This window comes from Trachemys scripta, chromosome 9, assembly GCF_013100865.1.
Source record: "Trachemys scripta elegans isolate TJP31775 chromosome 9, CAS_Tse_1.0, whole genome shotgun sequence".
Taxonomy (NCBI): Eukaryota; Metazoa; Chordata; order Testudines; family Emydidae; genus Trachemys; species Trachemys scripta.
The window spans coordinates 50,238,548-50,254,166 of NC_048306.1; the positions used below are offsets into that span (position 1 = coordinate 50,238,548).

Here is a 15,619-nt window from a genome sequence, read left to right on the forward strand (position 1 = left end):
GAAAATAGAATCTGGTTCATCAGTAACAGCTTCTTTACACTTTCCCTGGAGTGACACTTGGTCACGAACTGTAGCCTGCTGTCTGGAACACTCACTAGAGGACAAAGGCAGCAGGACTATTACAAGAGAAAGCAGAGCCTTCTCAAAGGAATGTCATCCCAGCTCTTGTAATGTGCTGTCATGGTTTGTATTTGCATGTCACTGCAGTAAAGCACAACTGCCAACACTGAGAGATTATACCACCAGGCATGTTAGAGGAATGGACACATTAATGAAACACATGCTTAATTCAGAATGCTTAAGTTCCATTGGCTTCAATGAGATTTAAGCATGTGCTTAACTGCTTTGCTAAGTAAGGTTGTGCTTACTCATGTTCTCAAAGTTAAGCATGTACTTTAAGTGCTGTACTCAATTGAGGCCATGGAGGTCAAGCAAACAGGATTTTGCTACAGACTGATCTAGGGTTAAAAATAAGATACCTTTTCTTCCAGCTTATTTTATAACGCAATATCCAAATTGAATTAGTTCATATGTTACCCAAAAAAGAATGTATAAGATGGGCAGACAAGCTAGCTAGATGCTAAATAGGAGGTAACTCTGTTGCCAAATTTAATCAGGTGGTAGGATGTAATGGTAGGTTTACCCGCCTCCCTCCAAAATTCTGAAGATTCATAACTGTAGGGTTACCATATTTTGAGTGTCCAAAAGGAGGACACTCCACGGGGCCCCACCCCCACCCCAACTCCACCCCTTCCCCAAAGTCCCCGCCCCAACTCCGCCCCCTCCCCTGCTTCCCGCGAACATTTGATTCGCGGGAAGCCTGAAGCAGGTATGGGTGCGGGGGTGGGGGGAGGAGGCGCGGCCCAGTCTGGCCCCCCCGGCGTCTCCAGCCTGGGTCGGCTCGGGCCCTGGGGTGCCAGCCCCGGGTCAACCCCCGACCCGCCCAGCACTGCCGGTCCCCAGCTCCCGGCCCCCGGCTTGGCACCGCCGGCCTGGCCCCTGGCCCCCGGCTCGGCACCGCCGGCCTGGCCCCCGGCCTGGCCCTCGGCTCGGCACCGCTGGCCCGGCCCACGGCCCCCAGCTCAGCACCGCCGGCCTCTGGCTCGGCATCGCCGGCCCGGCCCCCGGCTCGGCACCGCTGGCTCAGCCCCCAGCCCCTGGCTCGGCATCACCGGCCCGGACCCTGGCTCGGCACCGCCGGCCCGGCCCCGGCCTGGCACCGTCGGCCCCGCATGTCCCGATTTTCCCGGACATGTCCGGCTTTTTGGGATTTCCCCCCGGACGGGGATTTGGAGCCCAAAAATCCGGACATGTCCGGGAAAATCCGGACGTATGGTAACCCTACATAACTGAGCAATGTGAATCTATCAGAAAAGTATGTTGCTGAAACTGGTACTGCTGGCCAAGGTAGCAATAGATGGACTGTAAGGCCACAACAAGGTATATATTAGTTGGCTAGTGGTGTGCACTATGGATACTTTGTAAGGCACAAGGCCATAGGCCAAATGATTTCATCCACACAGAAACATCAATAGCCTATTAATCCATGCCTTGTTGTGGCTCAGTTGAAATATTAATTATTTTTGGCTAACAGTTTTTATTTTGGCATGTGGTGGAGAGTTTGCAACACAGAAGGTAATTTGGATGTACTTTATAATACAGTGATTTTAATTACAGAGTAATTACAATATAGTTGTGCTTTCTGATATCTATAACTATCAATCATTCATATATCTCAGTCTAAATACACAATGGAATTATTTAATACCCCGTTAGTTTAAAACATGTAGCTTTAAAATCCAGGTACATTAACTACATTGCATTTACATTGAAATTAGTCTGAAGGTATAATTTTGGTTGTGAAACATACATAATATACCTGGATTCTAAAAATACATGTATTAACTATGAAGTTCTTGGGGTAGTTCAGTCATCTATTTTACTGTCTGGTTATAGGATCCTGTAGTAGTTACATGTATCAAAAGGGATAACTTTAGAGAAATTACAGTATAATGTACTAAGTATGGAAATAAAAAGGATAATAAAGGATCAAGTTATGAAGTTAACCTTCAGTTATGTTAATTACAGGGACTGAAAAGCATAACCAATGTGCAATTATACTGTAAATGCAATGCAACTACAGTCACTGTATTATAAAGTACACCTCTACTCCTATATAACACAAATTCGGATATAATGTGGTAAAGCAGTGCTCCTGGGGGGCGGGGCTGCACACTCCAGCGGATCAAAGCAAGTTTGATGCAACACAGTTTCGCCTATAACGCGGTAAGTTTTTTTGGCTCCCGAGGACAGCGTTATATCGGGGTAGAGGTGTATAGCCCATTTTGAATATATTTTGTTATTATTTTTTTTTAAATAAAGTATGTAGCAGAAATGGAAGGGATATCAAGATGATTAGAGGCATAGGAAAACTTCCATATGAGGAGAGACTGAAAAGTGTGAGATGGTTAAATTTAGAATAGAAATGAATAAAAGAAGATACGATTAAGCTGTTTAAGCTAATGAAGGGCATAGAGTATGGAAGTTGAGCACCCGTATTTATTCCCAACTTATAAAACAAGCATAAGTGGATATTCTGCCTGATTCTGACAAAATCCTTGGTCAAACTCCAATTGACTCCAATGGTGCATGTGGTGAGGCGGCTGCCCCACACAGGTAGATGGAGGGTTAAAGCAGCCCTCAGGAAGGTTGAGGGCTTGAAGGCTTGTAGAGAGCCAGTCAGGAGAAGATTTGTTGGAGCAGCCAATCAGGGCCAGAGAGGGCCATATAAAAAGGCTGCTCAAACAGAGCAGGGGCAGCCTCTTCCTGGCGTACAAGGGAGGACTGGCTGCCTTAGAGGAGTACCTTAGATAGAGCAGTGCTGGGCAGGGTCAGGAGAGCAATAGGGAGCTCCAGACTGAGGCCCCTGATACAAAGGGCTGGGAAGGTGCTAGGGCTATGGGAATGTGACTCAGGAAAATAGGTGGTGGGAGTTGGAGGGGTGGCAGCATATGGTTTGGGGCCTGGAGTAGCGGGTAGGCCTGCCTCCTCTTTCCCCCCCACTTGCAACAGATGGGGTGGCCAGTATTCAAACTGCAGTTTACCCCTTAAGGTGAGGGGCTAGACTGAAAGCTGCAGTAGGCCACAGCAGCAAGTAGATGGACTAGAGACAGCTAGTTCTCCCCCAGAAGGGGGGAGAAAGTGGAGTGGGGCACAGGCGGAGGGCTGTGCCCAGAAGAGGATGCTGCAGTTTGGGGAGTGATGAGGGTCTTACAGGTGGAGCAAAAGTGATGGTGGTGAGACACCAGTAGAGAAAGGTGCACTGGGAACCAAGAGCTAATTCCCAGCATGGCCAGCAGGAGGCACCATGGTGGTGAGTCCTGCTGCATTGCAGTGCAGTATTGAAATGCACATATTTTATATTATCTCTAGTAAGCTTTGTCATATGTACTGTAATGCACCTTTTCCCTACCATACTGATTAAGATTTATTCATAAAAAAACCCACTCACCTTTAATTATGCACATAAGACAGTTCAAATGAAGAAGGGTTTTGAGTATTCAGGTAAGGTATGGCTTGAGTTTCTGAACCTAACTCTAAGTAAAAACATATTTTTTGAGTCTAATAAGAGGAGGAATTTAATGTGGTTCTAATACATTTTTAGATGGTTATTGATGTTTTAGTGCTAATGCAATCAGATGAATCCATACTAGTTGCATTCACATATCTGGAACCAATCTGCTAGCTTGTACAGTCCAGTAACCAGCTCATATTGACTTCTGAGCAGTTTCCCAGCTGTATTAATCCTATTGTTGGTATCATTTATTTGTCCATAGAGTTCTTTGTCATAGTATAAATGCCTCATTAAACATTTACCCTCACAATGGTCTTGTGAGGTAGGGAAGTATTATCCCCATTTTTCATAAAGGAAACTGAGGTACATTTGCTGAAAAGCAAACAGGAAGTCTGTGGCAGAACCAGAAAGAGCACCTAGATCTCCTGAGTTCCAGTGCAATGCCTTAGCCACCAGGCCATCCTTCCTTCATTACTAGACTTGTGGCCTGGGGACCCATTCTTTTTTTGGAGACTTTTATTTTTGTAGACTTCCGTATATTTGCTCAATTAACAATTTGTGCTCAAGATAGGCCAGCATAGAAACAGTGGTTGGGCAGCAGATGAGGCTCAATTTGGCAGAGCGGAACAGAGAAAGCTTACATCCATGCTTAGGCAGCAATATTAAAAAGACTCACGAGCCTCCCTTCATTTCCCTAGCAAAAAGACTAACAAGAATTCATTTCAAATGTGCCATATGGGCAAAAATCACAGGACAGAATAACTGATTTGAATAGGCTTCTCAGAAGCCTCATAAAACCCTTAGAAGGTTTCAGCCTTTCCATATGTCTACACTGCAAAAAATCCTGCATGGCAGCGAGTCTCTGAGCCCAGGCCAACTGATGCGGGCTTGCGTTGCAGGGCTAACAATGTTTCTGCTCGGGCTGGAGCCCAGGTTCTGAGACCCACACCGCTCTCCAGGTTTCTGAGCCCAGGCTCCAACCTGAGCATGAATGTCTACACTTCTTTGATCTGGGCTCTGAAACTTGCTGCCATGCAGGGTTTTTTTGTGTGCAGTTTAAACATACCCATATAGCAGGGGTTGGAAAACGTTTTGGCCTGAGGACCGCATCGGGTTTCCAAAATTGTATGGAGGGCCGGTTAGCGGAAGCTGTGCCTCCCCAAACAGCCAGGCGTGGCCCGGCCCCAGCCCCTGCCTCCTATATGACCCCTCCTGCTTCTCGCCCCCTGATGGCCCCCCCCCAGGACTCCTGCCCCATCCAACCCCCGCCCTGTCTCCTGACAGCCCCTGGAACCTCCACCCCAACTGCCCCCCACCACCCCATCAAACCCCTCTTCTCATTCCTGACTGCCCCCCCACCCCAGGAACCCTGTCCCATCCAACCACCCCTTCTCCCTGACCGCCTCCGGAACCCCTGCCCCTGACTGCCCCCTGCTGCCCCATCCAACCCCTCCTCTCAATCCTGACTGTGCCCCCCTGGGACCCCTGTCTCATCCAACCACCCCTTCTACTTGACTGCTCCCGGAACCCCTGCCCCCATTCAATCCCCCATTCTCTGCCCAGGGCCGGCTCCAGGCACCAGGAACCCAAGCACATGCTTGGGGCGGCACATGGTAAGGGGCGGCGGGGGGAGCGCGGCGCAGCATTCCGTGGGGGGGGGGCGCGCTCCGGTGGCGCTCGGTGGGCGGGCTCCGGCAGCGCAGGACTTGGCGCTCGGGGGGGGGGGGGCACTTTTTTTTTGCTGCTTGGGGCAGCAAAAAAGTTAGAGCCGGCCCTGTCTCTGCCCTCCCCAACCCCCATCCATACCCCTGTCCCCTGACCACCACCCTGAACTCCCCTGCCCTCTATCCAACCCCCCCCCCCCGCTCTCTGCCCCCTTACCGCGCTGCCTGGAGCACCGGTGGCTGGCGGCGCTACAGCTGCACCGCCCGGCTGGAGCCAGCCATGCCGCCGCGCAGCACAGATCACTGGGTCAGGCCGGGCTCTGCAGCTGCGCTGCCCAAGGAGCTCGCAGCCCTGTTGCCCAGAGCATTGCGCGGGCGGCAGAGTGAGCTGAGGCTGCGGGGGAGGGGGAACTGCAAGGGAAGGGTTGGGGGCAAGCCTCCCGGGGCAGGAGCTCAGGTGCCAGGCAGGAGGGTCCCCCGGGTCGGATGTGGCCCGTGGGCTGTAGTTTGCCCAACTCTGCATAGAGTCTAAGCTAAGTGCCAGGTCTTGAGATAACTAAGCAAACCACTGCTTCTGTGCCCTCTACTGGCTGTAGTCTGTTAACCAGTGCATTCAATTTGAATACTGTCCAGACATTACAAGGGAAGGTCCTTCTACTCCCCCTGCTGGATTTCGAGAGGCTAGCTTGGTTTAAATGTAGCTTGATTGAACTTGTTTTTTAAATCACACTGTTTGTACTTAAATCATAATCACTGCTATTGAAAGGACAGCTAATAAATATCTACAGTAGCTGTCAACATTGTTTTAATCAAACTTTTCTATTATCATGTGTACTGCAGTAGTGCCTAGAGGCGTCACACAATGATTGGGGCCCACTGTGCCACACACACACACTCCCTCCGCCAAGCACCAGCCATATCTGGTTGCTCTTGTTTTCCTGATCTTTACATATTATTCTGCTGTTTCTAAAAAGATTTCAGCTTTCTTACATCTTCATATTTAAATTAGGTTAAAGTTTCTAGCCAAGAGAAAATATTTCATTCCAGCAGGGCCAAGACTCTGAGTGTATTTGCTACAGCAGAATATGAAGCAATTACATTATGGGATAGAGTAAATCTAGGTTACACAGATGTACACAAGTACAGACTGTGCCCAGAAGCGGAAAGTCTGTCTAGAAGGCAGTTGCAATGGCACAAGTTACCTACAAATTCCCCTCCACCAGGGGGCCTGCCAGCATAGACCCATTGGTGGATAAAAGGTGGTTGGGGAAAGAGTACTGTATTGTCAGAGTAGCCAATGCATGCATTGCTGTAGTTCCTGAGCAACATTAGTCATAAGGACAACTCCTATGAATCACTGCATTTGGGGCAAGCTGCACAACCCTAGTTCAATCCTGGTGCCCTGTCGATTCTGTGCACTGAATGAGGCGGGGACCTGTAGAAAAAGTAGTACAAGAACATTCATAATAATGCAAAGGGGGGTAGAATTAAGGTTACACAGGGAACCTTTATTCTGGCATTTCCTAACTTTCACGTTTGACTTTGCAACTATAACATTCTCTGAATGTAGTTTTTGTATGTAATATCAGTTTTAATTGTATATGTATCTATCTGATAATGTTAAATGTATGCCTATTGTTGACTGGTACTCTCATGCAAGCAAGATGATGGCTCTCATGAGCCAAATTAAACCCTGGAGTAAGCAGTTATAACTCTTATTGATTTCAATGGGCATTTCAGCTGCTTATCTCAATGACCATGTTTTAAAACAAACATGTCTCCATCCTTTGCTGCAGGCAACATCTCCATGGCTAAGATGACAATTTACTCTGTCTCCTATCTGAGACTGTTAACAAGGGTGCCAAGAATGGTGTGGACACCCGTTCACGGGAATTGGATTGAGGTCAGCAATACCTTCCACGTAATTCACAAACATACATAAAAGGTGATGACTCAATTACTCTGAGTCACCACTAACAAAGCCTTTTAATATAAATTGTTCTTTTACAGTATGCTGGTTAGCAAACAGACTACAGGATGTCCGTGTTGGGAATGTGCTCCAACCAGAATAGGCAAATTCCAAGACTGCTTACTTTATAAAGAACTTCTTTCCCAGTCTCATTTGTGTTTACAGACAAATTTCAGTCCCTTAATCCTGTTCATTAACCTTTCTCTCTGTCCCAAACAACCTTCCTGTGTCACAGGCAAGTTAAAGGCAGTAAACGTTGGTTCATAGAGATCATGGTGCAAAACCCGAGCAACTAACAGTAGCACCAAACCATAAAAGAATAGCTTTGGGTCTATAAAATATCAAAGCAACCACAAATATTCACCAAATCACTTCTGAGATCAATGATCAGCTTTCAGGTAGTGATAACTCCTCTTTGATCATATGCAAAAGACAATTAAGATGAACTTGTAAAGAAGTTGTCAACACAACAGGACTCCAAATATTTTTGTGTAAGTGAAAAAGCACTCTGCTATCTCCCCCACAGCTTTAGGATGTCAGTTATTTTACATTGGTTACATGGGGCCTTTTAAACTGTATTTTGCTTTTGTGGAGTAGAGCAGCTGTTTGAGACTAGAAGGTTTTGACTCCTTCTTAAGCAGTTGGACAGGAGATGGTGAAGATATGCTGGAAAACATCTTGTATTGAAATCATTCCATGAAATAACACTGATTCTCTAGTTTCCTGTTGGGGGAACATTTTCATGCAAATATTGTAAAGCCAAGTCTGTCCATTTCATTTCTTGTTCTTTTACTGACTCCGTTGTGCCGCCATTATCTTGTTCTGGTTCAGGAAGCTCATTCTGAGAACACAAAATGGTACAATGCATTCTATACTTACAAAGCACCCTAAGGGGAGCAAGTTAGTAACATTTCATACTGATAAATACACAGATCCACAACTAAGACTGGATGGAGCATCAGAAGGACATGTACTGTACATACTGCTCCCATTAAAAATATCAACAAGCCCAAATATGGGCATTCTATTTTCCACAATAATTCTGTGCTTAGTTTTAGAAGTGAATTTGTTTCCTATCTTGGTGGCTGGTGGTCCCAAGTAATGCACACGTGGCAAAATAAATTATTGTAATGTCTGGTAAATATCAGATATAAGTGCAAATATTCTATTGCTTGTTTACAATCTTTCTCCAGCAATGAAGTCCAAATATAGGTATTCCATTTCAGAATTTTAAAAATAAGGCATTCTATCAAATATCTTTTTACTGTCCTATAGAAGGTAATAAAATAGCAAAATAAGCACTCTGTCTCGAAGTTGAGGTCCGTGACCTAAAAGAGGAGAGGCTGTGCTAGTGCCATAGAGAAAACTGGGAAAGCACTTCTAAAGTTTGCTTTAGTAACAGAAAACTGATGAACAGACAAGCTGTCAGGACAAGCAATGGTTTAACTGTTTTGTTTTTCTTTTAAACATTATTCTCTAAGTGTTGTCATAACTGTACAATTGCTAGAGAATGTGTTATTCCCCAGAACATCTGGTCAGGGTTCTCAGTCATGTGTCGTGGGACCCCCAGCATGAGACAAACAGAACTCCTCAAACTTTAGGATTTTGTTCACTAAGAACCTGATCCAAGGCCTGTTGAAATCAGTGGGAGTCTTCTCATTCTTTTCAATGGGCTTTGGATCAGACACTGAAGGCAGAAGTAGTGGGTCAGGGCTCAAGTGGGGTCATCTACTGCCCAGGACTCTAAACAACACCAACTTTCCAGTCAGCTTCGGCTTGACTTTGTTGAATGAAAGAATATCCCACAGCAGCCATGCTGGTTTTGTAGCCTGCTAACATCCAATCTGCCTCAATGGCTGAGGCCTCAGAGGGCCTTTAGGTCTACACCCAGGCCTCTCTCTACTGTTAAGTAAGAGTGCCCACAGGGACAGGACACCTCAGAAGTATGTTGCAAGTAACTCTTCCTCCTCTACAGATACTGTTTGTGTGCACGATTCTCCATCTTCAAGAGTAAGTACATAGCTCGTGGAATCTCTCCCATCCCTGCCCCCCCCAAAAAGTGACTATCTACTACTGAACCAATCATAAAATGAAGGCAAATGCCAGCACAGAAGCTGTTTTTACATTTAGTCAGTTTAATGAGGCACATCCCAGTAAACTCCAACAGGTTGGAGAGTCTGGGCTTCCATGTCTCAAAAACATAATCACAGATCGGCAAGATGGAGGTAGGATTGTTTCCTAAAGCCTGAATACAAACAGCAGAGCTAAGTGAAGATAGTGAGTTGCTATACATATGCCTGCAACAGACATCACTGACTGTCCTAAGGCAGACAGGATAGGCTGCCTCACCTCTGACCCAGCTGACCCTGAGATGGGCCTTTAGGCTTCAGACTTCAAAGTAATGTAAAACGTAACAAGACCGCTATCCCAGCATGGTCCTTTAGTGACAATACTCTCTGGAACAGTGATGACAAACAAATCCAGAAAGTCAGGTAGACTACCACAAAGATGAATTCCCTTCAAGTAATCTTCTCAAGAACTTTGCATACTGAAAGAATGAAGAGAGGCCTTGCAGGTTTTGGGTACGTGGATGTGGGAGGGAAGAAGTCTAGCATGAGAGACCTACAATTTGGGATCCCATCACTACCTTAAGACAGGATCTTGGCAAAAGGTAGAGGAGGTACAAAAGCTTGAAGTACTCTTACTCAGTGAGCTAAAAATCACTCATGTTGAGACACTTCCCAACCAGCAAAGGCAACCTCGAGCCCATCAAAATAGAGTGGTTCAGGAAGGCCTTTAATCAGTTAATTAAGGACTACAATGTCAAGGCTTACTGGGTTTAAATGAGGGGTTTCCATTAATGATAAGGCTGTATCTGTGCCTAAGGACAAGGGGCTGTGAAGATCCTGGTGTACCATCAAGTAGTCTGTGACAGACCAAAAATAGTTGCTGAATGAGCCTAGGAGGAGTTATCCCTTTTCCTCCCTTGGCTTGCAGTAGCAGAAGTGAACAAGGGAAGGGGAAGTCTGTGAGTCCTCCCCCTCCCCTGCAGCTAGCTGCATAGCACTTAAAAGAGCTGAGGAAGAGGGGAGTCCTGGAACCCCTCCCCATAGACCGGTAATACCAGAAGTAGCTGGGAAATATTAGGACCCCTTCACCTATCTCTGAACTAGTGGCAGTAGAAGCACAGGGAGTGGTGGAGGGTAACTCTAAGAAAATCTGCCCTGTGTAGCAGTACCTCTGTGAGCAGAGACCTGCCAACAATGGGTTTGTCACAGGTTAGAGGGTACCCCTCGTGTGGATACATTTTAATAGAGATCATATCACAGACACCTTCATGATTAAATACCATCCTTGTACCAACTACAGCAATTACTTTCATGTAATAGTAGGAAAATATTTAACCTATTTTCTCTTATTTTAATGGCATTTTAGCAGCTGGAAATGAAGAGTAGCCAGCATCATGTGTGACTAGCTAGCTCTCTGCATACTGCTGTCACCTGGCTGATCACCTGTGGCCTGCAAACCAGAGTTTGGGAAACTGCTTCGAACACAAGCAGTGCAAAACTGAAGTGTAGAAGGGAGGAAAAGCATCACTTATGTCTGCCCTGTACTCCACACAAAGAAAGAGGGAATTATGGGAAGAAGAATTCTACCATCCAAAGAAATAGATAACTGGTCAGGAATAGGGGAAAGCATTTGCTCCTTCTAAAGAGAGGCAGTTGACTGCAGGGAGAGAAGCACTTTTTCTTCTAGCCACGGAGAGAGATGAGAGAACAGGAAGAAATCCCCCACAAAATAAATGGGAAGCTGGCCTCTGGGGTGTAGGAGCATCATTCGTACAACTGGCAGAACTGTAAGGCACATTTGCTATGCCATGTCTCTGTTAAGAGGTTAAAGAGGGTAGAAATGTAATTCAGGCTTATAAGCAGCCTATAGTATTCACCTACCAATGGTATTGCTACATCCTCATAGGGTAATTTATCTTCTCTCCATGCATCATCAATCAAATCCAGGATTCTTCCATCCCTCTGCACCTCACTGTCCATCTTTGTGCAATATGCATATGGATAGATCTGTGATACAAAGCAGAAATTATTTGTGATATCCAGACCCCAAAAAAGATGAAGCTTAACTCTATGCTTGCTCTGGCCTTGATCCCTTTATTAAATAGCAATTTTTTTTTTACAGTCCACACAGCGTGGCCAAGTTGGTTTTCATAGTTATTGTTTGAATTGTCCTATGAGAAGCTTGAATACAACATTACTTTCTCTACCAATTCAGTTTTTGTCCATGTAACATTTAGTTTCCCTCCCTATTCAAAAAGGGGTTTAAATTTGCATTATAGCCATCTCCCTTAAAGGGTCACTGTCAAACATTATTGTAAACAAATTTTGTTTCCTGATAGAGTACCACCTAAAATTGTGTCTCAAATTGATTTAAAATTCCTTTATAAAAAAAATGGTTAAGGCTATTTCTGCTCTTGGGTTTGTTTATTCAGCTTCAGGTATAATGACCATCCCCACAGAATTTAAATACTTAGAAGCATCTTTAGGATAGGCCTGAGAGCTCAGACCACTCCTCCCCTGCATGCAAATACCTGCCTATTGCTTGTTACCTGTTTACTTCCCATCATAGATCTGCTGCCATTACTGGCAAACACTCTCTAGCAGAGTGTGAGGAGTGGTGTGCACCATCAAGACAATGAAAGTGACCCTTCTCAAAATACTGTCAAAGGCAGTGGCACAAATGAAGGAGACTAATAAAATGGAGGAAAAAGGAGAATCTTCTCCAAGCCTCATTAGCCATAGTAATCTCAGGGGTTGCGTGTGACAACTACATTACTACACTCGTCTTCAAATAGTATCGCCAGACACCCCTACAAGCAACGCCTACAAGCAATCAGCCAGAGGATGATGGCTCGGGTTGTGTGACAGCCGGGCATGGCTGACATTTTTTATTTAAAACCAAAGCACAGGTGGAACTAGGTCTGTGCCAGAGCGGATGCACGTAGCCGCCCGGCTGCCGCTTTTCCACAGGTGACCCATGAAACAGCCCTGTTCCTTGCAGCAGGTGTCAGGCGAGGCACGAGCCAGGGCAGGGCGGTGGCTGGCGGTCCGCCTGCCAGAGAGCGACCCTGGCCTGGGGCAGCGGGGGATGGAGGTGCGCAGGGGCGCGCAGCCTGGATGCCCAGGGAATGGGCTTCACCCCCACAGCTCCCATGGAGACGCACGGGGGGGGGGGGGGAGCCCCCCCCCCCGGGCCCCCCCCCCCGGCCCAGGGGGGGGGGCACAAGCTCCCCAGGCAGCGGCCTCAGCGCGGCTAGTGCGCATGCTCACCCGCTGGGCATACGCAGTAACCCACCCCGGTCCCGGGCTCTGTCAGCGGCCTCGGCTCCCCCGGGGCTGAGGGGCCGCAGCGGCGGCGGGCCTAGCCTTCTACGCCACCCTCCGGGCCGGCAAGGAGCCGTCCTCTCCGACGTCCGGGCCTAGCCCCCGCACCTGACACCCTGCGCGCACGCCGTCTCCTGCCAGCGGCCCTAGGAGGAAACCACGTGACCGGCGGCGCTAGGCCGCGCGAACCATAGAGAGTGGGAGGGTGCGAGTCCGCCGAGGAGAGAGAGGCCGGCCCCGGAGGTAACGGCTCGACCGGGCTAGGCTGTGGCGAGCGTGTCTGGTCGTGAGCGGCTCTGCGGGGCTGGGTCTGACTGCAAGTGTCTGACTGTCCCTGGTGACCAAGTGGCTGTAGCCTGGTGTCCGACCGTGGCTGTCCCTGTGGAGCTGGGTCTGATTGTACCTGGCTGTGTGGTGAGGTAGTTGTAGCCTGGTGTCCAGCTGTGGCTGTCCATGTCTGACTGTACCTGGCTGTGACAGTCTGACTGTCTCTGCATGACCAGGTGGCTGTAGCTTTTTGTCCAGCTGTGAGCCTGTAACTGTCCCTGCGGGGCTGTGTTACACTGTGTGTGTGTCCAACTGTGCCTAACTGAGTGTCTCTGTGTGATGAGGTGATTGTAGCCTGGTGTCCAGCTGTGACTGTTCCTGCAGGGCTCTGTCCCCTGACCCCTCTGGGGCTTAGGCCTTGGCTACACTTACCAGCTAGTTCGACGGCTGGAAATCGAAGTTCTGGGTTCGACTTATCGCGTCTAGTCTGGACGGGATAAGTCGAACCTGGAAGTGCTTGCCGTCGACTGCGGTACTCCAGCTCGGCGAGAGGAGTACCGCGGAGTCGACGGGGGAGCCTGCCTGCCGCATGTGGACCAAGGTAAGTTCGAACTAAGGTACTTCGACTTCAGCTACGTTATTCACGTAGCTGAAGTTGCGTACCTTAGTTCGAATTGGGGGGGGTAGTGTAGACCAAGCCTTAGTCTTCACTGCAGAACTGTGGTTGTGCATCGAGAGCACCAACTTGAGATCAAAGTAAGATGGTTCTCTCGCTGTGAGAGCCTAGTGGGGATCTGTCATAGAATCATAGACTTTAAGGTCAGAAGGGACCATGGGTCTCTCCCCCCTGGGGGGAGCCAGGCAAAGTAACAGTTTACAGCATCTTTCTGTTAGTTGACCTGAATTACAAGTTGGCTACCTCAGTGTGCAAACGTGCCGTTTCTGCAGTGGAGACAAAACGTGTGCCCCGGTGGCTGTGGCCCTGTCTTGGCTGGGACTCACTGGTGAGTTTGGATTAGTTTTAGGAGTTGGTACCTGCCCAACCACTCACAGTTTCCGGATCTGGAGTTGGAGCTGAGTTCCGAGCAGCAGCTGCTGGTGGGAGAGTTTGGGGTATGGATAGCAGATGGGGCACTCCCATCCTTGGTGCTGCTGCTGGTGCCCTGTCACTAGCACTACTTCCTGCTGAGTGATGAGACTGTGATATTAGAGGAGAGCGATGAGCCGGGGAGACACTTTGACACATTAACTTACTCTATGAATGTCAATCATAATGCATGTCTACACTACAGTTGTAATGTAATTGCAGCACGTGTAGGTATACCCAGTTTAGCTTTATTCTGGCTAGCATAGGTACCAATGGCAGTGAAGCCACAGCTGTCAAAAGCCATGATGGGGATGGTTAGGCCTAGCAGTCGGAGCCGTGGTAGTCAGAAAGTGAAAACTAGTTGCTTTTAATAATTCTTATTCTATATTTTTTATTACTATTTATATGAAACCCTGAGGAACCTGGGTAGTCCCTTAAAAGAAACACCTTTTCAGTCCACCTTCCATCTAGTCTGGTCTCTGACGGTGCCTGGTAACAGATGCGTCAGAGGCAGATGTAAAACTCCATAGTGCACCAAGGTGTGTAACACTAGCACTTAAACCATTTTCAGTTCTGGTTCATGGAGAGTCAATGCAGGCAATGGTTCAGAATAACAGTTCAATATCCCAGTGGTAGATTGGGCTTTTAAAGACTTACTTTCTGTCCTTGGGTTTTACCTAAAAGTTGAGATTGATTTTTGTTAATTTGGGTACTAGGGGTTGAGGATTCTCAGTGGAGCAGCTGTAGGTTCCCTCATGCTTGCCCCCAGTTGGCTGAATTTCAGGGCACATTGTAGAATCTGCTTTAATAAATACCATTTTAAGGTCTGATGTCTTACAACTCAGGAGGTCTAAACATGAAGACTATTTTATGCCATTGGAAAGCTGGTAGAACCCCCCCCCCCTCTTAAGTGGTAAAAATTTTTAATTTCTAGTCCATTCAAGTCAGGAGATGTCAAGGCTGAATCCCCACTCTGTCACTCCGAGTGCAGAAAGTGGGGGCCCTCAAGGATTCTAAAAATTAATACTTGTCACATAAGGCTTGTATTAAACTCCCAAGGTTAAACTCTGACCTTGGCTTGGTAAATGCTGCCACCACCCAAATGCAAAAAGCCCACTGTGGATCCAGGAAGGAACACTTGGGAATTCCTCCCTGTGGGGTACCCTCAAGCCCTTTCACCCCCCCTCCCTCCGCCCTGGGGAAGAGCTGAGAAAGTAAACAAAGGAAATTAGCTGTGGCCACCAGCTAATCAAACAGCCTATTGTGCACAACCCTATTAGGACACACAAATCCAAATCCTCCTTAAAAAAAAGTAAATTTTATTAAAACAAAAAGAAAGAAAATACATCTGGAACTGAGGCTTTTGCTAGATTTTAAAAGAGCAATTTCCAAGAATTAAGCACCCAAAATAGCTTCTTGGGGTTCAACTTAAAGGTTACAAGGAAACAAAAGCATCTGGGGTTAGCACAGAGGAGATCCACAAGCCAAAATAAAGAATAAACCTGATCGCATTTATCTAAACATTCCCTATCCAAATGATTCCTTCAAGGTATGGAAGATAATTTTTCATACCTGCTTCAAACTTTACACAGCATTCCTGCTTATAGCATTGCTGCTCTGTCCCTGCAGCCCAGAGAACAACAGACAAAGGGAAAGTTTTTCCCC

At 47.2% G+C, this 15,619-nt stretch overlaps 2 protein-coding genes across 21 annotated transcripts in view; one reads left to right on the forward strand and one right to left on the reverse strand.

Annotated features, from left to right (window-relative positions):
- Positions 1 to 7,177: 7,177 nt before the first annotated feature.
- Positions 7,178 to 12,799, reverse strand: ANAPC13 (anaphase promoting complex subunit 13). Of its 3 annotated transcripts, none has more exons than XM_034780853.1 (3): positions 12,709 to 12,799; positions 11,158 to 11,283; positions 7,178 to 8,048 (listed from the first exon to the last, which is right to left on the reverse strand). In XM_034780853.1, exons 2-3 carry the CDS (start codon positions 11,254 to 11,256, stop codon positions 7,923 to 7,925), a joined length of 225 nt encoding a protein of 74 aa, XP_034636744.1. In that variant the 5' UTR covers positions 11,257 to 11,283; positions 12,709 to 12,799; the 3' UTR covers positions 7,178 to 7,922. The 3 variants fall into 3 exon arrangements, with proteins under 3 accessions (XP_034636744.1, XP_034636743.1, XP_034636742.1); XM_034780852.1 differs by having other exon boundaries at positions 12,572 to 12,745; XM_034780851.1 differs by having other exon boundaries at positions 12,547 to 12,742.
- The window catches only part of CEP63 (centrosomal protein 63), a 43,857-nt gene continuing 40,941 nt past the window's right edge, over positions 12,704 to 15,619 (forward strand). For 5 of the 18 annotated variants that reach the window (XM_034780824.1, XM_034780829.1, XM_034780847.1 and 2 more), the window contains exon 1: positions 13,085 to 13,103. In XM_034780824.1, the coding sequence (XP_034636715.1) occupies positions 13,096 to 13,103 (8 nt within the window). In that variant the 5' untranslated portion in view covers positions 13,085 to 13,095. The other 13 variants (XM_034780844.1, XM_034780848.1, XM_034780825.1 and 10 more) reach the window with 8 other exon arrangements.